The 25,860-nt window shown below is 39.2% G+C and overlaps 1 protein-coding gene across 3 annotated transcripts in view; it reads left to right on the top strand.

Moving 5' to 3' along the window:
• Positions 1-25,860, top strand: part of LOC136678603 (cotranscriptional regulator ARB2A homolog) — a 172,099-nt gene that overhangs the window by 61,190 nt on the left and 85,049 nt on the right. For all 3 annotated transcript variants that reach the window (XM_066656649.1, XM_066656651.1, XM_066656650.1), the window contains exon 7: positions 12,896-13,108. In XM_066656649.1, the coding sequence (XP_066512746.1) occupies positions 12,896-13,108 (213 nt within the window). The remainder of the gene's footprint in view (positions 1-12,895; positions 13,109-25,860) is intronic.

Genomic DNA, 25,860 nt, shown 5'->3' with positions numbered 1-25,860 from the left:
CCACATTTTACTTGCTAAAACAGTGAAATGAACTAAGAAAAAAATGACATAAGCACAGAAATGCACTCATGATGCACCCATCTTTAATAGTGCATTGAAGCTGATGGTGAAAATTGACCTTAATTAAGTAAATTGTATATAAGCTGTTCTTCAACAATTCACATTCAGTAATGTACTCATTTTCAATTATAATTGAAAATAAGAAGATAAATATCACGTAATTTATTCACTATATTATATTAAATGTAGCCGCTGCATATTACTGCTCTTTTGTGTAGGGTTAGGATTATGGTGTGGATCAGACACATTCCACCATTTGGATTTTAATAAATGAGGGAGACACTATATATACAAAATATATGTATGGTAGCATACTTTCACCTAATTTTAACCATCCTTCACTGAAATAAGAATTATCATGCACTGGACTCTATCTCACGCTGGTTCTCGCACATTTTAATGCAATGAACTGAACCTAGGACCTTTTTTATAATAATAACTTTGTGTGCTGTTATTATGGTTGCACTTCATGAATTTTGTTTAGTGCTCCACAGCTTTCTGTAGTAGACTATGACTCTAGACCCCTTCTGACAGCACCACAGCTATTACAAAGAGCTAAATTGAAAACCATTGTTCACTCACTTCCAAATCTCAGATCAGCTGCTGCTTTAAAATCTGAAGATTTGAAGAAAACATTAGACACTGGACTAGCCATTATTAGCTTACATGTAAATGAATGTATGAATACCTCCTTGGTTCTGCACTCACAGTCCATTCTCTCAGCTCCACTTACCAACCAGGAATTATTATTTGGCTGGTGGATCATTCTCAGTGTAGAAGTTAGCCTGAAGCGATGGTGGTGTTTTAGCATGTGTTGCTTTATTACATGTGTTTTTTACACACACTGTCTACTCACGGTCTACTTTATTAGATTTGTGGTGGTTCTGTATAGGTTCCGACTGTTCAAGTGCAGGGTGAAATTGGGCAAAGAATGTATGCAGAGCAACAGGTGGATTACACTCTGTATTTCTGGAACTAGACAGTGAGTGCAGAAACAAGGTGCGTGAGTGTGTTTATATCAATTGAATGAATATACATGTGTGTATGTATATGTATACTATATATTGTATACACACACGTGTATATATATATTCCCCACAGACTTCTCTCACCATTCATACATGTTCTCCTCCAGGAAGCTTGTCTCAGTGTGAGAAGTCTTTTTTTTTTTCCCCGTGCCACATTCAGATGGGTTTTACATACGAGTGTATTTTTCAATGTCTGTCTCTTATGAACATGAAGACTGTCTGGCAGGGTGTCATCTTGCCACCTCCGCTCTGTCCACTACGGTGGTCAATGCCAGTGAGACTTTTCAGGACACTTCAGCCTCCTACTCCCAAAAGGCAATGACAGAAAGCTCCAGCTTTTGAATTGTTAATGCTTGCAGTCTCGTTGACAGGTGGTGGAGCCAAGAGAGAAGATGGGTAGAAAGAAGGCGGAACAAGCGCTGAATTCTTGGTTAATAAAGCAGCTTGGTGCTCCTGTGCTTATGAAGCAATATGAATAGCGTATGGAAATTGTAGTTTTAAAGCACTCCACAAAGCCTAGGTGATTCTTTTCTTGATCTTTCTTGGCTCCGTTGAATATGTTATGACTGGAGAGCTTCTTTTGTACTTTCACGAGTGAGGAGAGTAGTTTATCTTCTACTATGAGTTTGTTCACTCTCCTTTTTTTGGTTTGGTCCTTGTTCCTTGAGACTAACAAGATGCTTAGCTGTTGACTTAAGGGTGGCGATAAGTTCGTACGTATGTAAGCAGTTGTAGGAGTGTGAAGGTGAGAGGTTATTGCCCATTATAGATCAGATGAGTCTGTTATAGCCAGTGTCAGGGGAGTAGCTACACGGCTAGCCAGCAAAACATTCGTCATATCGTTAGTGCTTTCTTGACCCACAGTGTCAACCCTAGCAGGCCTTGTCTGGCCCGTTTGCTTGTCATTACGCACTCGGGGTACGTCCGACTCTTGCGAGACAAAGACAAGGCGAACAACAAGATGATGTCGCTTCACACTCCCCTAACCCCCCCCCAGACACACCCCCCCAACCCCTCTCACCCCACCCTGCATTCCCTTTCTCGGCGGCCAAACATTTTTAATTATATCTTCTCCGAAGTAGTGCGCCTCAGTAACCAAGGAGCTGACATTGATGCATGTGCTGATAAATCCGCAAACACTGGAAACGAGATTAACAAAGATTTTGAGGAAAGGGTGACAGCTAATTTTGCGCAGTGGTCCGCGCCTCGTTCAGGAGTGATGTTTTGATAGAGAACCGGCTGAGAATTCACATTTCACGCTGGGGAGAGGGATATTAGGAGTTGAGCAGCATATGCACTTTTTAAAATTGTTTTGCTGCTGTTTCTTTTTTTCTTTTTCCTTTTCTTTTTCCCCTTTTTCACATTCCTGAATTCAGTTCACTAACTCACTGCCATACGCTTAATGGTGGTTCTGATGCTAAGCTAATTTATGCCCAGTGTTGTGAGTGGAGAGGGTGATGGGTGTTTGACAGACACACACTCAAAGTCGCTTGTCAATCAATGTTAAATACTTATTAGAAAAGTCCTTTGTCAGTGAAGCCCAGGAAAACTTTATAGGAAGGTTAGTAATGAGGAAAACATACAAAACTAGGGTTCTTAATGTGTGCTGACCAAATGTTGTATTTGTATCTTTATGAGTTAATCTTTAGAATCGTTAAATGCTTCACATGTCTCTTTCCTTTCACGTCTACTGTGAACATTCCTGAGGCAGTACGTCAGTACGTGTTCCCTTTTAAAAAAGAAGTTGCTGATATTTGGAGTGATGCCACAGTGACGAATCCTTGAATGGTTCTTTAAAGAGGCTTCTGCAGATATTTCCGCATACGTTCTCTCATAAATAAACGTTTCTTAGATTTAAACAAAGTCATTCATAGTAGAGAAGACTAAAACAGACAAGAGTTGTAAACTCTTGTAAAGAGTTCAGTTAGAGCCTATAGAAATTACATTGTAGAAAATATTTAGTTGAAATCGTATTATGTTTTTGAGATAGGGTTGACGTATCTTTTTCTCTGCGATGGCTTTTTTCACGTGAAATCACTCAGAACGTCAGAATAATGTTGTGATCTAAATTATTCTGTTGGGTAGAAATTCCCAAAAAATTTCAAGTAATTTAAAGACATGCAAATGTGAGGATTTATAGAAAAAGATTTCTAAAAGACCAGTTAAACCAGGAAAAATCTCAAATAATTTTGACCAGCTCTGCATCTCCCTTTTCTCTTTTTTCTATCTGTCTATTTCATTTATTTATTTATTTTAAGCAGTGGCAGTCCTATCAGGGCTCTGTGATCTGTTGTGCTGTGATGGACTGTGTATTGAACACGACTGACCTGTGTGTTTCTGAGCACATTGACCATGTTTAGAGAGGCGATATGCAGCCTGAAGAGAAAGGTATCTCTCTCCTTTATCGTTTCTCTTAGAGGAGAGGAGACAAGCAGATAACAATCATATCTGCCACCACTGATTCCTTACATCTCTGTTTGAGTGTGTGTGTGTGTGTGTGTGTGTGTGTGTGTGTGTGTGTTAGGGCTTCAGAGACCACTGTCAAGCCTGCACTCTCCAACCAATTTTGTGTCTATATGGCAGAAACATCTTGTAGTTATCTTTTTTCTCCCTTGTTCTTTTTTATGCCTTCTCTCCCTTTGTCTCTCTCTTTTTTCCTTTCTGCACTGCCTCCCCTCTCCGAATCGGCTCCCCATCTTCATTTGCAGGCAGCTGACAGCTTCTTTCACTTTTCTTTGTCAATTTTTTTCTCTCTCTCTCACTCTCTTCTTTGTCTCTTTTCTTCTTTTCTTGCCCTCCATCCTTCTCCATCTGCTTTCGCTTTTGTTTGCTCGGGCCCTCTCTCATCCCAACTTGATAATGAGGAATGCGGTGTGACCCTGACCTCCATTGGCCTGACAACACCTTTTGACCTCAGCGTGTGACCTTCACTGCCTGTTTTGACAGCTTGATTAATTACACAGTGTTATGATTTATGAGTAAGCAGTATGTAAAAATAATAGACAACAGGTGGTCCTCAAAGTTTTTGGGGAAGTCTGCGGACTGTACACAGTGCACTGTTGGCGTGTTTGAGAGTGGATTGTTCCTAAGCATTTTATGTAATGTGATTTCCATCCATCCACCAATGCATTCATTCATTCATTCAGTCCTTGACATTCTTTAGATGAATCTTTCATCTGGATTGATTGATTTATTTGTTATTTGTTAAGGACATTCTGATACTAAATTCTTTACAGCTAGCAGCATCTACAGGTATATGTCAAACTATCAACCACATGCTTTAAATTTTAGAAATGTGTAGATTCTCCTCTTCATTTGTGATTCTGTTTGTTTATTTAAGTCAGTCAGTCTTTCAATCTGTGAGTTATTCAGTCTCAAAATCTCAAGTATTTTTGTAATTATCCATTTACTTGGAAAAGGAAGTGCTTCTATAGTAACACTTAAAAACCTTACACACTCAGTCATTAAAGAAGAATTCTTTTTATTTTCCACTGTCTGAGATTGCATTCTAGAGAAAATGGATGTGTTATAATTGTATGTAACTGTAATCGGAAGAGCCTCTGAAGACTCAAACATGATGAATACACATTTTATTTTTCCCTCTTTTTCCTTTTAGTGTGTCTTATTGGTTTTGTGCATTGCTATAATGAAGCATTCAGTGTTAAGCATTTTTATTGCATTCTAAATCTGATGCTATGTTGTTTGAAGGTAACATCTGTCGATGCACCGGATTTTAAATAAACTATTGCTCAGGGGTAAACCCTCATGTGTTTAATGCTGGCCTGGTCCAAATTTGCAAGTTACCTGCTTGAATCTTTCTAAGTTGAAGTTCCTTAAATAAAATATTCTATGCTAATAAAACATTCCTATCAAAAGTCAATAATAAGAAAGCACCTTAGAGACCACCAGCTCCTCTATTAGCTCTGCTTCTCCTGTGCTGCAATAACAGAGCAGGGGTCAAGGGATTCCACTTTGACCTTTGACATCGGGGGGTGGCCACAGTCAGTGGTGGTCACTAAGATTAATACCCCATAGCACAGTCATTATTCATACTCAGTCAGAGGTAGATTATGAGGAATATGAAATTTGGGAGGAGGAGTGACCTTTTTAATCACGGTCTGAATGTCCAGTTTAGTGGTAAATCTCTTATTAAGTCCCTTTGCTTTCCATCACTTTTGAAAATTCATTTTTGAAGTGTAGTCTGTGCTATAGTAACTGTAGTCAGGCTGTGATAGGGGTGGGTCCTGTGTGCAAACTCATAGCATCACAAGACTTGAAGATATTTTTAGGATACACAGTATGCATACTTATAAAACTGCAGAATCTGTAATCCTTTAACCCTTTGGAACCACCTCTTTTACACTTGTGTAATGTTGTGAAAATATGGATGATACAGATATGCTCAGAACAGTATTGACTAAAGTGTCATGTACTTTGACTTCCTCTAGTCCTCATTTACACTGCTTTTAGTTTCTCTCTTTTACAGTTGACCAGCAGGACTGCATTTATTGCTGGTGTAATCAAGTCTAATATCCTGCTAAACATTCAGGAATCTGTGATTTATGATGCATTATTAAGAATTTCACATATTCAGTAAAGAAAATCAGTAGTATTTATTAGTAAGCATGTAAACATACTGGTCTTCTAGGTTTAAACAAAAATAACAAAGCTTTTTGCATATTCACTATGTTGTATATTCAGTGAAAACAATTATTATTAATGAATAAATGCAGTTGCTTTCTCACCATGCACATCACATTCAACAATGAAAGCTCCACTTGATCATTCAAGGTTGATATCTAGTATATTTCACATGAACTTATTAGTATTGCGTCTATTAGGATACAATAACACAAGATAGAAATAATAAACAAGGTATAATTTTCCCTCCAACCTCTGTATTTAAAAAGAAGTATCAATATGCATGGAATAACACCCCTACAATAAGCTGTTGACCACTTAGGATTGTCAGTTCTACCTGTCAAACCCGTGTCTTGCTCCCCTTGCCCCTTTCTCAGTGTCACATGTTGATTGTCGCTATGCTGACAGTGTGCTATATGCTATAACCTTTCCTCATAATTTTTTTTTTAATCGTGTACTCATTTATATAAGAAACAGTTAATCAAGAATATCAAGGACAGCGATCATTCCATGATCTATACCTTCAATATACCCCCTCATTAAACATATATGTGCATGCTGAAGGGAAACTGTATAGAGATATATATCACATAGCTAAAGGCATGTGAACAGGCTTTCCAAATTATTTATTTTCAGCTCTCGAATGTATGTGTTTTCTCTTACTCCATTGTTTCTGTTTTTATACCTGTGCTGGTGATATTTGCCGTTATTATAGACGTAATGCCAAGATGCCATGACATGGTTTTTCTGTTTATGTTTATTATGATCTTTAGGATTATAATTTGTTAGGATTATTTGTTTATTAGACTTGTCAGCACTCAGTGTGTCTGCTGAATTATTACAGTCTTGTTTATTGTCCTGTTCTGTGTAATGGAATGTGAATTCTGTGTTTTCATTAGGCCGGTATGTGCTGTGTCTCAGTAGGTTGGTAGTCTATATGCTGTGTTTGTATATTTGCTCTTTAGTGACATCAGAAACCTGTATGTTGTTGGTGGTGGATGTCAGTGTTGCTGTATGTTTGGAGGTCAGTGTTAGGAATACAGTGGTAAATGGCATTTCCCATGTGCTCACACTTACTTCCTCCTGAGCGATTGACATGTTGCCCTCCTGTAAAAGTTGACAAATGATTTCTGTAACATTTACTTACACAATCGATAGCTCTGACAAATTCCACCTGCACTGTGATTAATGCTACACCAGCCCCACTCCCCATCCTTCTCCCTCACTCTCCTCACCCTCAAGGGGCTACCCAGCACACTCAGAGCAATGTGTGTGTGTTTGTGTGTACGTGTCTGTGTCAGAGTGTTTGTGAAGCTTGTATATGTTACTGTATCGCAAGTGGTTCTTCACCCCACTGAGATGGGCTAATACTTGTGCTATTATAATGAATTACAAAGTATTTTATCGCATGTTTAACTTTAAGCTATTCACAGTTTTTACGAGCCTAGTTTGTTTTTATCGTAGAACTGTTTGGTGTAAAATTAGACAGCTCTAATTCGGTGATGTTTTTGGTAACTTGTCTACTATTTACATATCAGAATTATTTATTGTAATGGGAGGAATGACAAGATGGCTACACATCCTTTCAGCCCCTCGGTGTTGACTGAATTAATGTGTTTTTTTTCCTCGTATGTGAATCCCAAGGGGGGTAGTTGGGGATGTTCTCCTTTACCTTTCAAGATGAATGCTTTTGGTACTGTTCTTTCTCATCTTGACGGCTTTTAATGTGTGTGTGTGTGTGCGCGCGCGCATAGGATTGCATATGTATCTATATGTGGTACATGTGAATTATTAAATTATTTGACGTTTGTTAAAAGAACAGGAATGTGTGTGAATGAGCAAGAGTAATGTAAGCCTTCCTTCATCTTCGCTGGCAGTATTTGTATAGAGGGGCTAGTTGTAGGGGAGACAGACTATGTTGATTTGACAGAGAGGGGGAGAGTATATGAGTTCTGTGTGTGTGTGTGTGGTATCTGGGAGAAAGGAATAATGGCCTCTTGCATGCTCAAAAAGCCCATGTAGAGATGCTGATGGACAAGGTCACCCAGTGCTGTGGCGCGGGGAGTGGCAGTGGCCTTGAGAAACAGGCCTTAATCCAAGCCTGCAATTCATAATTTTATATATATATAAAATGTATATATATTTTTAGTATAGTTGTATAGTATTTATATTATTCTCATAATGAAAGAAGTAGTAGTGAAAAAAGGCCAAGGGATTGTTTTACTTGGTTTGTGGCCTAATGTAATTTTACCACTGTGCTATTTATAACTGATTTACACAGCACAAGAAATCCTAAAATATAAGGGAAAAAAAAAAATTCTCTTTTAATACATTGCAATAAAAGGTTTCATATACAGTATGTCATCCTGAGCGCTGAAGTAGGACAATGCCACAGATGCTTTTTTGGGTGCTTCCAGACCTAAAAATAGAAGGTAAAAGCCACTGGTATCTGAAGTTATGCTGGAGTATATGATTTGTTAAAATTACTGACATGGCATATTCAGACAGGGTTAAAATTACTAACAAGCATGTGCAGTGTTTATAGTTCAGTACCTTTCCTTGCATTCCTCGCTGCATCAAAGTAGTACTTCATAAGGAGTTGCAAGGGTTTAGGTTGACACTGACAAATTGATGCAGACCTTTATGTAAACACTGACGGTATAAAGTCTTTGTGAATGTGGCATACATACTGGCCATCATGTTATTGTCCATGCTTTTTTTTTTTAATCAGTGTTAGTGTAAGGCTTATGCAGTTTTCTTCTTTCCTTTCTGTAAAGAATGCTTAGCTGTGGGCTTTCAATGCCTGTCTCGGTTTGTACGTTTAGTTTTTCTTCTTAAAAGACGCTACATGAGGCGTTAGTGGATATCTGAATACTTGGAGTCTGAATAGAGCCGTCCTTTAATCCTTCATGTACATTTCAACATCCAATCGGATCTCCTCGTTTGCGCTGCCTATTTTGTTCTGATTGGCTGAGTCAGCCTGCCCTGGGCTTACAAGGAGACGACAGCCAATCAGAGAGCAGGATTCAAAGACAGACCAAAGCTGTGTGATAATGGAGGGTCTGTCCATCGCCCTCAATATGGAGATGTGATCCACCTCAGCTTTGATCAGAGAACAAAAACACACACACATACACACACCCACACACACACACTCCCTCACAATATAGCTCTCAGATACACTACACACGCAGACATAGGGTCTCAGAACCGTGATGGGAAAAAAAACACACACAAACACGAACGATTTCACACGTAATGTCCACTCCTGACTGCTATTGAGCATGCTTTAGACCTGTCGAGTGCCGTCCTCTCTGTCTGACCCGAAGCAGCAGCGGGCTGTCGCCCATCAGAGGATGATAGGACTATAGAGTACGGGTGGGAGAAGAAGACAGAGCGTGAGACATAGAGAGAGACTTAAAGAAAGAGAGAGAGACAGTGTCTATGACTTCAAAGCTAAACAAAGAGCCACAAATAGCTCAAGCACGGCGCTGTCTGTCAAAGTGGCGCTGAAGGCCCAATATTAATAAGCACGTCTCCTTTCAGCAGCACTGACTGGAGAATTGGACAGCTCTACTCTGCTTTAAGGTAGATTTATTAGTGCTGACTCTAAACGGGCTCAGACCATCATTACTGTACTCGCTGTTCCAATCACTCAAGTCGTATAGGTGTTGTGTTTGTTTGTTAATGTTGAGTGGAATGTGGGTTTTTTTATTTTTATTATCATTTTTGAATGATTCATACTTTGGAAATGAATGATGCATGGCTTTGATGCCTCTGATTCCAGGAAACAATTCTGTGGTATGAGATTATACATTTTACAGAGGTTATTTTAAGTTTTAAGGTCCTCCAAACATCTTTAAATAACAGTCCACAGATATAGAAATAGAAATGATTCCTTTTTGGCACGTTTTAAAATGTAATAAGATTTAATAAATTGTAAAAATTGAGGTGCACATAGTTGTAAACTCCATGTGTTGCTGTTTATTCACAGACTATTCTTGCTCTTGCTAATTTATCAGTGTTTTTGTTAATATGTTTCATTTCTGCTGGAATGTTTCTGTCGTAATTGCAGATGGCGATGTGAATATTTGCCTGAGTGTCAGAGCGCTGTTAGTCAGTCAGATTCAGTTAGATGAAGGAGCGAGGCGGCCATTGTGGCGCTATGTGAAGGGAGTCGGCTGGTTTGAGACAGGCGGACAAAAGAGCGCTTAAGAGGGCGTCCAGTGGCGGGTTAGTGGGGTCTGAGCCCCAGTGAGGGGCCGTGCTGACCCAGGCTGACCGTTGGCCCAAAGGCCAGGGCCTGCTACCCCTGCCCCTTGAGGAGCTGCCACCCAGGGCATGGGGGCATGGGAAGAGCCCTGTACACCATGCAGCTAGAGTAACTAAGAAAAAGACGCACATTGTCAACCTCTCTTACACAAGAAATGTAGGTGTTAAATTAGCTCATTTTTTGTGTGTGTGTTTATTAATTTAACAGTAGGAATTCATTTTAAAATACCAATATTTTATTGATGTATTTGGTTTTTAATATTCTTGTCTTCAGGATTAGTAAATATGTAATGCAATAAATTATTATTCATTTAATTTTGAATTATTTTTCAAGTTGTAGTTGGGACTTATTTTAAAAATAGAGAGAAAATGAGAGAAAAAAATAAAGATAAGAGATAAAGTTAAAAACACAAACAACAACAGTGTAACATTTTTTTTTCTTAGCTATTGTACTTTTGTGACCTGTTCAGTGCAGGATTATTTATTATTATTATTATTATTATTGTTATTATTATTATTATTATTATTATTAATTAATTTATTTTATTTATTTATTTTTTATGTAGAAGAGCCTCATGTATGGAGAGCTGAGAGCATTACTGTGATCAGTCATAGTGGGCTCTCTCCTCTGTGTGTCTGTGTGTGTGGGAAATGCTGAGGCAGCAGGGCAGCCCCCTGCTGCAGTTAAACTGTAATGGGCAAAGACCCGGTCATACCCTATCCTCCTTCTGCTTGACCAGCCAGCCCTGGTCTGGTCAAGAAAAGGCCGCCATTACAGAACACACAGCACAAGAGAGAGGGAGACAGACAGAGAGAACAGGCATGGTGCAGAGACTCTGTCTCTCTACCAGTCATTTATCTCGCCTACCACCAGTGGGCAGTGGCACTAAGCTTCACTCATCCTCCTCACCAATAAACACAACCACAAAACCAGATTCAGGCTGGCCAACACACACACACACACACACACATACACTCGGTCGCCTCAGCCAGAGAGCTGAAGAGAGAGAGCAAAAGAGAAAAAAAGGTTTCTGAATACAAAAACACACACACACACACTTCTGTTCAAAATAAACATGTGATTTTAGTATTAAACAAAAGAATATCAGAATTAACTCCTTAAATAATTAAAGCTTGTTATTCAGTTACTACATGTCAATTATTATTACATTATTCTGTGATAAATGGATGTGTAACATCTTTTTGAAGGATTACATACAAGAGAACTCAAACTTTAAAAATGCTCTGTGTGACAGTCGGGCGAAAAATATATTAATGTGTTCTGGTCTTTCTGGAGTTTGTTTTTGATTTAGTAAATTATTGGGAATTTTTTACTTCATTAATTATATTTACTACATTGTAAATATGATCTAATTTTTTTAAATCCAGTTATCGCTCTGAACTTTGATTGAGCGTGTTCTTATTAGTATACTGTCCTGCTTAATGGCTTTATTCGTTTGTAATTCTAGTTTTATTAGTTGAACTTGTGCAGCAGACAGGAGGGCAGCAGGAGTTTATTTGTATTGATTTGAAAGTGAAAGTGCTTTGTCTGCGCTTCATCATGTGATCTAATTATGATTGTAAGTTATCGACAGATGCTTAATTTTTAATTAGCCCCTTTAAAATGACACTTGCTTTGTTGCAATCTTTGTTGCAAATGCTTGCAATTTCAAATACACGTGTAACTCTTATGACCTGTTTATTTCATTATTTTGTGGTGTTCGTTTAATTGTGTAGAATTTACATTCTGTTGCATTATTCCTGCTTTCTTTATTTAAATATTTATCTTAATCTTTTGACCAATTCCTAGTTAAATATACAATTTTTTAACTCTAAAATTTTCTTCTTATAATTAAAGACAATATTTAATAATGAACTCTCTATAAAATCAGTGGATGGACTTTATTTCCCAGTACATGTTAAAAGAAAGCAATACAAAATGCTGAGTAACACTAAGATAGATACCTTTCATTATGCCATACACAGTCCTGTATAAAACACTCACTCTTTCACCTGCAACAGTGCTGTATAGTTGTCTATAGCCTCAGATGTATTAGTTTTACTTTGTTTAATCACTAGTGTGCACTGCCTTCAGGCCTAATCATGTTATAACTTTTAATAAACATTTAATACTGATTTAAATCATTTTACTTTAAACATAGTGTATATAGCTGTTTTTCAAATAATCTACAGCAGGGATATATTGGCCCCTTTTTATTCGCTCGAAGTTTTTGACTGTATACACAGCTTAACCATCTTTGCACAACAGAATAACCTTTTAAACTTGTTCAGTGTTCTAATGTGTGTGTGTGTGTAATTGCTATTTAGAAGCTTTCAGTGTTTATCTATGGAATATTGATATTGATAAAATAGTGTCTTGAGAGGAAAAAAAAAACCTTGTTCATCAAACCACACAGACTTTTATATTTTAATCATTGAATTAGAAATTTCATTTGAAAAATAAAAGCATTTTTAAAAATAGAGTAGTGTTGCTTCTATTATGTCAGAGATTTCTTAGAGAGAATTCCCTCAGGAAAATGAATGTAACTCAGTGTAGCTTTGTTGTAAACACTATCTTATTCACAGCAGCATTTATTACGCTGACTGATGTGTGCCCTTTAGGAAATGTACACTCTAATTCTCTCTCTCTCTCTCTCTCTCTCTCTCTCTCTCTCTCTCTCTCTCACTCACTCACTCTACTTTTCTGTCTGATCTAAGACCTCTGTCCTCTCTTTGTTGCCTCAGTGCTCCCTTAACACCTTGCTGTTTATTAGGATATTTGGTGTATTTTGGCATTTCACTTTCATATATATACACACACACACAAAGTTGTGGAGCATTGTTCTTATTTGTTAATTAATTTTCCTGTTTGTTTATTTGTGTTTGTGCCTCAGGAGGGGTATGGGGTGGTTGTGTTGAACCCCAACGAGAACTTCCTGGACGTGGAGAAGGTTCCAGACTTTGAGCAGAATGTGGCGGACAGCTTGGACGAGCCGGCGGAGAAGCGAGAGCGCAGAGACGAGAGAGAGGGAAAGAAGAAGAAAGACTTCTACGAGAAGTACCGCAATCCACAGAAGGAGATAGACAGAGAGCACATCCCCATACGGGTGAGCAGGGGAACGAGAGAGGAAGCAGTTGATGAAAAAGAGACAGTGAGAAAGAGGGGAATAGAGAGAGAAAGACAGGGAGGGTGAAATGCAGGGTGAGAGAGGGTTTAGTGCAGTTGAGTGAGAGGGCCACACGTGTGTGTGGTCAGGTTTAGTGAGAGAGTGTGTGTGTGTGTGTGTGTGTGTGTGTGGAGTGTTTGGCAGCATTCCAATTTAGACCTCTGTTCAGAGAGCCCTTCTTTCCACTCTCACTTTTAATTCTACACATTCTCTGTCTTTCCTCTCAGTTGCCTCGTTCTCCTTGTCCCTCCCTCTCTCCTTCACACTTCCACTCTTCCTCCTCTTTCTACTATTGCCTACTACTTCTTAGTCTTTTTTGCCCTTTCCCCCCTCTCTTTTGGTTCTCTCTCTCCCTCTCTCTCTCTCTCTCTCTCTCTGTTCTCAATGACAGAACTCAAAATAATATATAAATAAGCTCCAACGTAAGGTGGAAGTTTGATAAAAGACAGTGGGATAAGGAATACAAAGTTTTATTGGTAGTTGATGGCCCTCTACCTGTCTGGCTGTCACACCCTCTATACTGTCAGTTACCACCTGTACACACTACCGGTGTGAGAGCTGTCAACACACTCCCAGCCCTACCGTCCTGCACACACTGTGTAGAGAAGCATAATTATCTGCATTATTAACATCACATTGGCGTAAATACCTCAGTTTCTCAGCCTCTGTAAACAACTCGGCTTAATGATGACCAAACTATCAACAGCAAACTAGCTCTGACGCCCTTCACTTATTTTAATGAATTCACTCTACAACGGGCCTCTCTAATGTGGCCCAAATGATGTGTATTTTTTTTCGCTCAGACTAACACACGGTAGAAAGTAGACAAGGAATTCTGTGAAATGGCCATCAGCGAGTGAGAATCTGTGCGATTTTTGGCACTTCAGCCTTTTTCTCACTTTGACGTAGCTTTCTAAGCTGTTTTCATCACTGCTGCATGTGTCTTTTTGCTGATAAGGAATATTGGTGAGTATTGGTGAATATAAGAGTGTGTAATATGGTAGTCATATAACTATGATACTTGAAGATGAATATATATTGAGTATTAGAACAAGTGACATGTAAATGATTGAATGGAAGCCTTTTATTTTATAAAGATTATTATTATTTTTTTAAATGAACACATATTCCCATCCTAACGCTTCAGAATAGTTCACACAGAAACCCAAATGTTTGAAGTAAAGTTTTATAAATAGCTTTTAATAAAGAGCACTGGATAATTCAACAAGCAGCAAACTAACAAAATCCAAACACAAAATCATTATTACAGTTAATCCAGAGTGCTTATTTTGATCATTAATCAGCATTATATTCATTGGCTTATTCATTCAATAATGTATTCATTTACTTAAAAACCCTCTTATTTCTTAAATGTTACTATTTAATCAGGGACATTAAGAATATTACACTTTTTTTTTCCTTTTCCATTCACGTGTAGTAGGAAGTAGACAAGGGATTCTGTTAAATAGCCAGGAGCGAGTGTGAATCTTTCCCCATTTTTGGCACTTCAGCCTTTTTCTCACTTTGACGTAGCTTCGTTTTCATCACTAATGTACGTGTTGAGAGTGTGTTCTGCTCTAGTGTGGAGTCGATGAGGGAAAACACCCTGTCAGTATGAATACAAGCTCGACTAGCTTGTGCTGACATCTTCATGTGCTGCTGTGTTCACAGTGTTTTGTGTGTGTGTGTGTAAGAAAGAATGAAGAGTGAGAAAAACTTTATCCTTAGAGGAGATGAAGGGAAGAGCCCATATTAATATCTTAATAAATATTTCAGCAGGAATAGTTTAGAATTCAAATAATGAGGCATCTCTCACTCTATCTCATGCTCTTGCTCTGTCTCGCTCTCTTTTGCTCTCTCTCCCCTCCGTCCATTTCATCCCCAGAACCTTTTGCACTTTGTAATGCTAGCAGCGTGAGATCGTTAGAGCCAAGGTTTTTTCAATTCTGCAGGGGGGCCATGCAATATTCTTCACTCTGACCACATTAGGTTAGACCTCCTCTCCAACACGCTTACATTATACATGCTGGACAGCAGCAAAAGAACCAGCACAAGGACAGCCAGCAACTGTGGCGCTGGTGTGTGTGAGATCACAGCAAGCTTACATATGTTTGCCCACATAGAATTCCTTCAGGAAACATAAATGTAAAAGAAATAGTATAAACCTATGAATGCTCTGAGCCGAAGAATGTTGCTGTACTTTCCAAAATTTATAATGCTCTGCCTTTACAAGAGTTTACACATTACTTTTAGAATTACTTTTCGTTAAAATTAAATTATATATATATAATATATATACAACTTTCTGAAGTTATCTTGGCTGTTCTGTTTTACTGTGTTTTTATGTTTGAATTTGTATGTTGTTGTTTTTTTTATTTCCCTATTTTTGCTGAATTTTCTACCCACTTTTACCAGTTGTACTCAGTGCCACCAGCCAATCATTTGTTTTCAAGCTGCTGCTAATGCAGTGACATTGAACAGTTCAAACTTGCCAGAGGAGAACACAAACCGCCCAGATCTGTCACATCAGCTGGCAGTTGTCCTTGCTAGCTAGCGCCATGAGCAGAGACTGAAGCGAATGTATCCACCCAGAGAGCAAAGTCAATTGTGGTCTCTAGCATTCAATGTCTCAGATAACTGAAACATTACCAGGGCTTAAACTCATGATATCTCTATAACAGGGCCTCTGGGCCTCGATCGGAGGGTGTGTTTTTCAATGTAGTTGACAACACTGCTCGAATAACAGACCTAGAACAAGAACAAACACACACATGTATGCATTTATGGGCTATCGACATTTCACACAGAAGTGCAGAAGCAAGATATAGTATTATAGTCTGTCATACTTTCATAAATGCCTATGGTTCACAATTAATATTTTCTTGCTACCCTCCCGTCAGTACTTTGTAGCTCTCAGCCGAAAATGGACACAGCTCAAGTTTAAATAAACAAACATTGCTATCAGATACCTTCTAAATAAATTATAATTGTAGTCAAGGCTTTGTTTATGAATTGAAACTCACACAAGTAGAAAACAGTAGTAGTGCCTCATTAAAAACAACAAGCACTAAAATAGTGATCCAGGGTTCTAGAAATGATGATAATAAACATGGTCAATCTTTAAAAAGTGGTCATTATATTCTTGATACACTCACAATATCAGCAGTGTGTAATCATTTTGTCCATTCTAATGGAAGGCAACATCACAGTACTCTATCCTGTTTTTTTCATGCTAAATTATTCATGATGATACTTTTGTGAAAGGGTTTGTGAATAGTTTGCAAAGAACAAAGGTATATTATAAAACACATAGTGTCACATTTGGTAAAATATGATAAATAATAAGTTTTAGTACATTGTTTTATCAAGATTATATTTAATACAAATAGGATTAAAATGCACTTTTATTACTCTCGCTGTTAACAAGCTTTCCTTTGGTCTATTATTATTTTTTTTAAAGATCCAGTCTGTTGTACAGTGTCTAAGAATCACCAATTCATTTTGACTTAACAAGGTAACAATGGTTTCAGACTGAGATTTTAATGCAGACTTCATTAATATTAGGTCGTCCACTGGGATATTCCACCTGTACTTTTTATATGGCTTGAAGTCGTGACTTTACAGGCTTATGTCATACCTACTGACGTACATACTTATGTCTTTATGGCCATGCAGCATTGAGGCCTTTGCATATGTGTTTGTATTTGCGAATTCGAATGTGTGTTTTTCCCTCTTCTCCACCCATCCTCTCAGGGTCTAGAGTAGAGGGCGGGGCAGCTCCCACTTTCATTCTCCAGGACTTTTTAATCTTTTATAGCTGTATTGTGCCAGGCTCAGGCCCCTCTCCTCCCCTCCTTGACTTCCCGCCGAGCACAGGACCACCTGCATGTCGCTCCAGCATGCCCTGCTAACTCTGTCCTGGCCTGAGTTGAGTTGATTAATACGCTTCCTTACCCTCGTTAAGGAGCCCTTAACTGCCTTTAGCACTCTTACTTTTTGGGGCCCCCCCGGGGTTCATAGTGCCCCTGCATAATCTCCCACCACTCTGGAAGATCACAGCCCCAAAGGCCCATGTCTAGTGTCTCTGGAGAGGCTGGGTGAACAGGAGAGAGAGAGAGAGAGAGAGAGAGAGAGAGAGGTGGGGGTGGCATACAGAAGTTTTTTGGGAGTTCACTTTACTCTGAATTTGAGGCCTAATCCAGTTACCTATTTTCTGTCAGCCAAGCGAAGGAATAGCAGGAACAAAACCCACATTCAGGGCTTAAGAAGCTTCCAAAGATTTCATTCAGGCCTAACCGGGACAGGCTTAGGGACCCAGCCCCAGGGGGAAAAGAGCCGTTTTTCTAAATGACTAGAATAATTTTTTCTCACTTTTTTCTCACTCAGATTTCTTATTGTTGCCTTTTTGTTCTGAGACAGAGAGAGAACGAGAGAGTTAGGCCTTCGTAAAAGATCGGAGAGGCAGCAGCTCATTCTCGCTGAGCGTTTCTCTTTTTTGTCTGCGCGTTCGCTCTCTGAGTCGTTCGTTTATTCATTTCTTAAGTGCCTGCAGAACTTTAAGTGTCAGATCCTTGCAGCAGTGGCATGAGTTTATTGAATGCTTTGAGTACAGCGCTTTGCTCTGTTTCTCTTTTGTACATCATCTAGACAATGTTTTATTTCAGTTCTAGAAGGTCAGGGGTCTGTACTGGACCACTTATTTGCATTTACTTCTCACTGTCCTGTTCTACATCAAGATGAAGGGAATATTTTGGAAGTGTGTGTTGCAATAAAATAGTAATGATTTGAAGATGGAAGGACTTTTACAAAAAATATATATATATATCAGTGGGACTGATATTTAAGTTTATTGAAGATGGTTGTTACTTTGGGACGTCCTTGCTGAACTGATATTGATTATAGAAGTACAGCTGATGTCATTTCAACTCATCAGAAAATCAGCTGGGGTTTGATTAAAAATTGAAAATTAAATGTAAACATTTTTTCTTAATTTTGAAAAGTCCTCCCTGTTTAGAAAGAAAAAAATATATATAAACAGCGCTAAACTCACTTTTTAGTGCCTTAACCAGCTCAGTCTCACATTTCCTAATATGTCCTTTCAAACTTCTAAAAGCAGTTACTGGATAATAAGTAGAAAATCATATAAATCCATGCTTATGTATGAACTGACATCAAGTACTTTTCCAGGATCTGTTGAGGCATTTTTATTGGCAAAAAACATCATCCACCAGTCTTGTTTTGGTAAGTGAACAGGGTAATAACAAAGTTGTACTGAACATTGTTACTCCTCCTATTGGTTATCGTGTATTAGACATTATATTTTCAAATTTGCAGAGCGTAGACTTTATGACAGATAATATTTGCTTCTCTAAATATCAATATATAGGAATGCTAAGTCGAGGTGGCATATGGACATCAGTGTGAATCCATATACACCCAAATAAAGCAGAAATCCTTGATAGGTTTTCAGAAAGAGAAAAAAGAATATATAGCACACACATTTTGTGATGTCCTTTTGCAAGTGTATTACTTTGTGGTATTGTAGTATGTTTGAGTACATTGAGCACACCTACTTTACCTAAAGAGTAAAGTGCTTCAATAAATAAAGCTCCTTATTTTGTGATAGTCATTCTACTGGGTTTTATATATCAGTATAAGAAACGAAAATGGAGTTAAGTCTGTAATGAAAAGGGTCTTAATTGGTCTTAAACCAATGTATCTGTTTAATAAAGTTAATGCAAGTACATATTCCAATCTAGTATTTTGAATAGATGCATCAGTGGCAAATCAACAACATCAAAACAAAAAGTTTGATAATAAGGTTAGATAATATGCTCATATATATCATCATCATCATCATTTTCTTCTCCGCTTCTCCATTTCAGGGTCGCGGTGTCATATATATGTAACAGCTTATAAATGATTACGGCTGCTAAATCAGAGCAGAGTGCTGTACAGCAGGAGAGACATTGGCACGTATTGTAGTCAAATTTTGGATTAAATTTCAGACTTTTAAGTGGTATTTAAAGCATTTAGTGTGGATTTAACCTAACAGTGTGTTATCGAACTTTCTCCATCATATTTGACACTGGAGATTATCTATAGAGGTGTAAGTTGATGTTTATTTTTTCTTTTGTTGCATTAAGTTCTAAATACTCCTTCCCACTCCTAGTGCATGAGTAAGTCAATATTAGAGTGTTGATTTGGAGTCAGTTCCAGTTCAAGGTGACATACGAACTGAGGTAGTGGCTGGTGTTCACACACCATGTACCCTATGGTTGCCTCCGTCTCCTCAGGAACGCCATCCATTATTTATCCCTCGTTTTTTCCTCCTCTCCTATTCCTCGCGGGACCCGACGAATCCGTGTTTTGGAGATGTTCTGTTTCCCCATGCTCGGCTCGTACATGACTAACCCGCACGTCTCCTAGATAAGACCTGCTCTGGGTGGAGCTGTCAGGAGCAGGCGATATGTATTCAGCCTTGCTGTTGTATCACCTTCACGCTGTCTCTGTTCACACCGCTCCAGGACACTTTCTGGAGGCCCTGAGCGTGCCTGAACTTTGGCTTTGAAGACCTCGTGCCTGACCCTTTATTGCAAGGACATGCATGGTGACTGGGATTGGCTTAATTAAACGTATGAACTTATGACACGGCCGAAGCGGGAGGTCAATCGCTGCGGTCCAGGGGCACTCACCTGTTTAACCCGTGTGTCTGTTTCTGTGTGTCTTATGTGTCTATACGTATATGCTTATGTCTGAGTCTGTGTGTGTATGTGTGAAAGTATCAGTTTTGTCTTGATTTCATATGTAAGGTCATTCAACACCAGTGTAGAGTGCAGTTCAAAAGCAGTTGATACTTTCTTACAGTGTGGAGTGAAATATTTTAAGCTGTTCAAAAGAATATATCATAACAATAGTCTACCTGTTTGTTTAGTATATTTTCAGTTGAAGCAGCCGCTAAGCGGTTTCCATTGCCGCTTTTCCCTTCCTTATGCAAGTACTAGTAATGTTCACGTAATTACTTAACGTACGCAAAGAATGACCCCTGATTTTAGCACAGTGCTGTTACTTAACTCTCAACAGTTAAGTACTGTATTCAGAAACTGTATTCATATGGAATCATATGCAGATGCTAAAAACAACTAAATTCATCTTCCTTCATTAATATTAAATGCACAGGGAGGCACCCATTTGGGATTTCTGGCCCGATGCCGATATCTGATGTCATAAACGTACATACCTTCTGATGCTGATGTACACATTTATAAAATATAAAATAACAATCCTTGGAATAACGTTATAGATAAATTTTACTTTTATTTACAAGTGATTTATTTTTAGGTTTCGACCAGTTGTATACAAACAATAAAATTAAAGTTTTGTCCTGAGAAAAAGTTAGCCATATTGTGTTAACTAACTCATCCATGCATTGTTTTTTTTTAATAACAACTTAAATAAAATAATAGATTTACTCCAACTAATAACAGTAATAATAATAATTTAAATAATTTACTTAAAGCAAAAGATTGAACAAAATAAAATACTGATGTACTTTTAGCAGCTGATCTAATCATCAGAACAGTAAAGCAGAGCCTTTGTGCTCTGTCAGGTATCGAACAAAGTATCTGAGCTAAAGTATTTTTCTAAATATTAATCAGTCTTTTTTAAGAACTTGAGCTTCACACATTCTTAATCCAACATAAAAACATGTCCGCAATTATCACTTTATGCCAATACCGATATAATTCTGATATAATCATGCACCTGTAAATGTCTTTAGCTTAAAGAGCATAACACTATCATTATATCCTTCTATCTGTTAGAAAGATTGTTTATATTTTGAAAACTGATTCTGGAATTTCCATTGCTGGTGTATGGCTGAAATTGCATGTATGTGTTGAAGAAAAATACTTTGCATGTGTAAACCTCTGTGCTGTTTTATTTTTGACGTAAAAAGCCTGGCAGCTCTCTCTGTCGTCTTTCTGTAGCTGTCTATTGCAGCCGTGTCTGGGGCGAGGCCTGCTGGCTGCAGCTTCACTCTGATGTCTGCTCCCAATCTTCCTGTCAGGTCAACCTTAAACACATCCAATCTGCTGCGAGGACCTGAAGCAAGGCCCTCACAGCAGGCCCTTCCTCGAAGCCCTCGCCTGAGCACAGGCCCGCGTACCTCACCCTGCGTCAATTAAACCCGAAGAGTAATTTAATCTGACAATCGCAGGCTTGGTGCAAGGCAGGTTGAGATGTGACAAAGATGACCTTTCTGGCCATATGCAGCCAAGAGCTGTCTTTTAACAAGGAACCCCCCGCAAGCCAGGCACAAGTCCTTTTGTACTTTGTTAATGAGTTATTGATTTGAAACAATGCGCTACCAAATTTTGTTGAGATTAGCTCCATGGCAGCAAGGTCAGGTCGCTGTACAGTGATGTACGGGCCAGACTTCTTTATGCACCGAGCGTCTCCCTCCACAAGCTTCTGGATCTCTGTATTTCCCCCTCTCCACCTCTTTTTCCGTTTCCTCTCTTTTTGCGGGAACTAAGCCTGTTATTATTCTGGCCGCATCCTCTCCGCCAGACTCAACTGTCATCTTGCCTGGCTTCCAGTGGGCTTGCCAGTAGTTAAAGTCCTACAGTTTTCAAGCTAGCAAGCTTTTTTTATTTTGTTGTTCCTTGATCTCTCCCCATGTCTGATACGGGGGTTCTTTTCATTTGTCCCTCTCAGCTCTGAAGGGGCACCTTGTCCATGACTGGCCAGGTGTGGAGAACAGATCTACAGGAAGCGAGTGCCAATAGTTATTTAGCCAGCCTGAGGCGGCTAGGTTTTCCACGCTATCAGGAAGTGCACGCGCCACCACAAAACTTTGCTCCAGCTTTGTCAAGCAGAGCAAAGCACTCCTGTGCACTGCTGACATTCAAAACAGAAAGTATTGAATTCCTCCACTCCATTATCAGCCCCATAATGTGTGGTGTTAGCATAGCTGACTGGTTGTTGGAACGCTAATATGGATCCAGGCAAATAGTGATTTGTGAAGTTGGACATTTTAAAGGATTTAGTGATGATAGCTACCAAATAAATGTGTAATTATGGACTGGTTTAATATTTAATCATTTATCTAAAGAGAAATTAGCTCGTTCCCTGTTAGCTATTCAAATCAGTTGGACGTTCAGGTGTACAAGGGGATGTTTACCTAGTGTCTGTGGCCAGGGAGATGTAGTCGTTTCATTCAAGCGAGAATGGGCTGGAGGTGTTCAAGGTGATATGGAAGCTTCTGTTGTGGCAATGGTGATGGGTGCTTTGACCTTATAATTAGCAGGAATAAACGCTGCTGTTTTTAGTTTACTGTAGCCTGACCCGAGCTCTGTGGAAGAAGCTGTGTGAAGCAATTAGCAAATGTGAATTGAATTGCCGTGAGGTTCCTTAGCCCTGTAGAAACTCAGTTTACCTTAAGGTTATTTCGAATGCTTGAATGTTTTATTGTCACTGTTAGTAGGCAATTAGCGCAGAGCAGAGGCAGCTTACATTCTTTAGCTAACACATGAAAGTATCTGAACAGATGCCCACGCAAATCTTGCTCATCCTTAGACGTCAGTGTTCTTCTACACTGTATCTGCTCTGCATTCAGTTGCGCTTTGCATACATAGCTTATAATCTTGTGAATGATGTGCTGTTTTCAGTGCAACAGATCAGAGATCCTGACATTTGATCCTAGTGTGACAGGAGTTCTTGATATGTCGAAACAAATTAGGTATATGTAAATAAAATTAGCATGGTTTTTTATTTTGCCATTTGTGTATATATTTAAACCGTCTCTCATTTAATGCTGTCACATGGACCATACAAATGGAATGCAGTGAATGAGTGACAGTGATTGCATGGCAGATCCATGCAGCCGGTGGTATTTCCCATACTGCAGACAAGAGTCAAGTGACTGTCATTGTGTTGAAAAATGTTGGAAAAACCTCGAAATCTCACTGTCACAAAGTTCATAATCTCTGTCTCTCTCTCACTGTCTCTCTCTCTTACCCTTGTGTAGGTGACCATCATGAGATGTCAATGCCAGTTTTCTAACTGATGCTCACTTTAGGATGTGTACAGTGTTGCAGAAGTAATCTAACTAGAAAATCAGGCAAAAGACACCTATGTTATAGCACTATACAGAGTAAGGGGTGGGGGGAGTTACGATGTTCCAAAATTTGGATTGATAGTGTGTTCTTATATATGTGGGTGCTAGATGACAGGTGTTGTGTGTGCAGCACGTATGCAGTTAGAAGGAAAACGAGAATAGGAAAAAAAGGGGCATTGAGAATGGTGTTCAGTGAGTGAGTAACCTATTGACACAGCACCTCCATTAAGAGCTAGGCTTTCTACTTTAAAGCCGTGTGTTGTGTTGAGACATTGCATAGAGATACTGCACTGCAAGTTTACTACACACACACACACACACATGCCTGTGGACACAAAACTGTATACACTTTTCCTGGTGGTCTCTCTGAAACAGCACAGCACAAACCTAACCCTAACACAGGAGAGAGCCTTTCAGGATTCAGTGAGAGTAAAATAGGAGGAGAGAGAGAGAAAGTACAGAAAGCGAAACTGTGTGAGACAGAAAGTGTGGTATGTTGAAGAAAGAGAAGGAGCGACTGTGAGGAAAATGTAGACAGTGGGATATAGTTATATAGAGGGAGAAGAGTGAGTAGCATTTGGATAGAGAAAGGACAGAGTGAAGGCAGCAGCAGGCATAGAGAATGTAGAGAAGGGTGAAACACAGAAACAGAGAGAAAGAGAGAGACAGGTGAACCCTGTCATCAGGAGGTGGTCTCTGAGGGCAGGCGGTTTTGCGGCGCTAATTAACCCCGGGAAATAATTACACAATATGCAAATGCTGTAGTGATAAGTGTGGGCTCTATCAGAGGTGGGGGAGTCAGTCACATGGTGCATAATGGTGTGTGTGTTTGTGTGTGTGTGTATGGCCAGGTGTTGTACTCTGTGTTTGGTTGATAAGGTAGGGGGATGTAACCTGGCATTGCCTGTGTGTCACAGAGGAGCCGTCTTATTCATAAACCTGACCACAGTATGCAGCCGTCCTTATCCAAAGGCTTCCTCTGGAGTCATAATACAACATACTGTTACATGTGATGATACCGGTACTGTGTGGTAATTATGAACCCTTTGGCACTGGCTTCTGTCACATTTTTATAAAGAATATGGCAATGTTAATGGCCCATATTAATGACAACTTTGGAAAAAATTCCTCTATCTTAAACCACAGGCTTTAAACCACAGTTTTTGTATCACATTTTTTTACAAGCTCAAAGATATATGGAAACCTCACTGTCAGACAAACATAAGCTTCTTGGACTAATAATTGCAACCATATGATAACCATAGAGATCTTAGGATTGTGTGCATCTGCTTGTCCATGGAAACCCATTTCGTCAAGGTTTCACTGTGACTTTAATATGCTGTACTTACCTTGGCATTTGCTTACTTATGTGTACATTTAAGTGACCTGCAGTTATAATATCTCCTGTGTCTGATGTGTGTGTGTGTGTGTGTGTGAATGAGTGAGACTGAGTGAGTTGTTCAAAGGCCTTTGATGTCACAGGATATGTCACAGGGTTGTGCAACAGTAGTGGTGCTCAGAAGCGTCTGAGGCGGAGTCTGCTTTCTTACTGTTGCATCATACATTAGCTGCCACACCTCCACCCCTCATGCCCCCCACTCGTATTTGTTTTCCTTCATATTTATTTACTGTTATAAATGAGCAATGCTTAGGAGTGGCAGGAAATCTCTTCCTCTTTGTCAGCTGCTTCAGTTTTAATTCCGTTATTAAGCCGTTTGAAGAAATGTAATCACTGCTCGAATGCTGATGCAAGAGGGTGAGAAGGGCTAAACAGTAAGTGAGGTTACGAACAGTGAACAAAAATCAGTCTCTTTGCAGTGGGTTGGTCTGTGTGTGTGATCACTGGTTTGGCCAGTATTGATATGATTATTGTACTGATTACAGTGGATTGCAGACTAATTGAAGATCTAATATAAATAACATGCACGTTGATTTCAATTTGGACAGACTATCTCCAGCTAATTTGATGTAGTTTTGAAGCTGAAGGTGTGCTTTTACTTTGATGGAATGAAAATCTGCAGCCACACTGGCTTTTTGCAGGTATGTTCTGACACCCTTGTGTTGAGCGCTTTTTAGCGGTAATACTGTATACCGCAGTATAGAAAAATGTGGATGGTAGAGGGTCTGTCAGGGAGCGGGCGCTGTGGGAGGTAACCGACTGGTGATATCACGTTCTGAATGTAGGTGGAGGAAATACACAAGCACAACAGCTCAAATTAGTTGTGACTTCAGCACTGAGTTTGGATAATAGGAAAGACATGCGAGCTTTATTTAGAGGCATTATCCTCTAAACGTCATTTGAGCCTCAGTTCAGTGGAACACGGTCTGTGCTGTAGTGTTTTAACCTGTAACCTTATATCTAAGCCTGGCTGACCAGCCGCAATTCCCAACACTGCAGAGACTCATTTCTTTCTGTTAGTCGAGCACAAGCTACGCTCTCGGACACTCTCAGAGTTATCGTCAGCATGTGTCTGTAGTTCAGCGGTTGCTGAGTTATTATCAGACGGACACCCACTCCACCCAGCCACCAAGCAATACCGTAAACCAGGTTATATTTTGAGACAGTATGATG

The sequence above is a fragment of the Hoplias malabaricus genome, chromosome Y (genome assembly GCF_029633855.1).
Source record: "Hoplias malabaricus isolate fHopMal1 chromosome Y, fHopMal1.hap1, whole genome shotgun sequence".
Lineage (NCBI taxonomy): Eukaryota > Metazoa > Chordata > Actinopteri > Characiformes > Erythrinidae > Hoplias > Hoplias malabaricus.
This window is presented reverse-complemented; position numbering and strand designations above follow the sequence as displayed.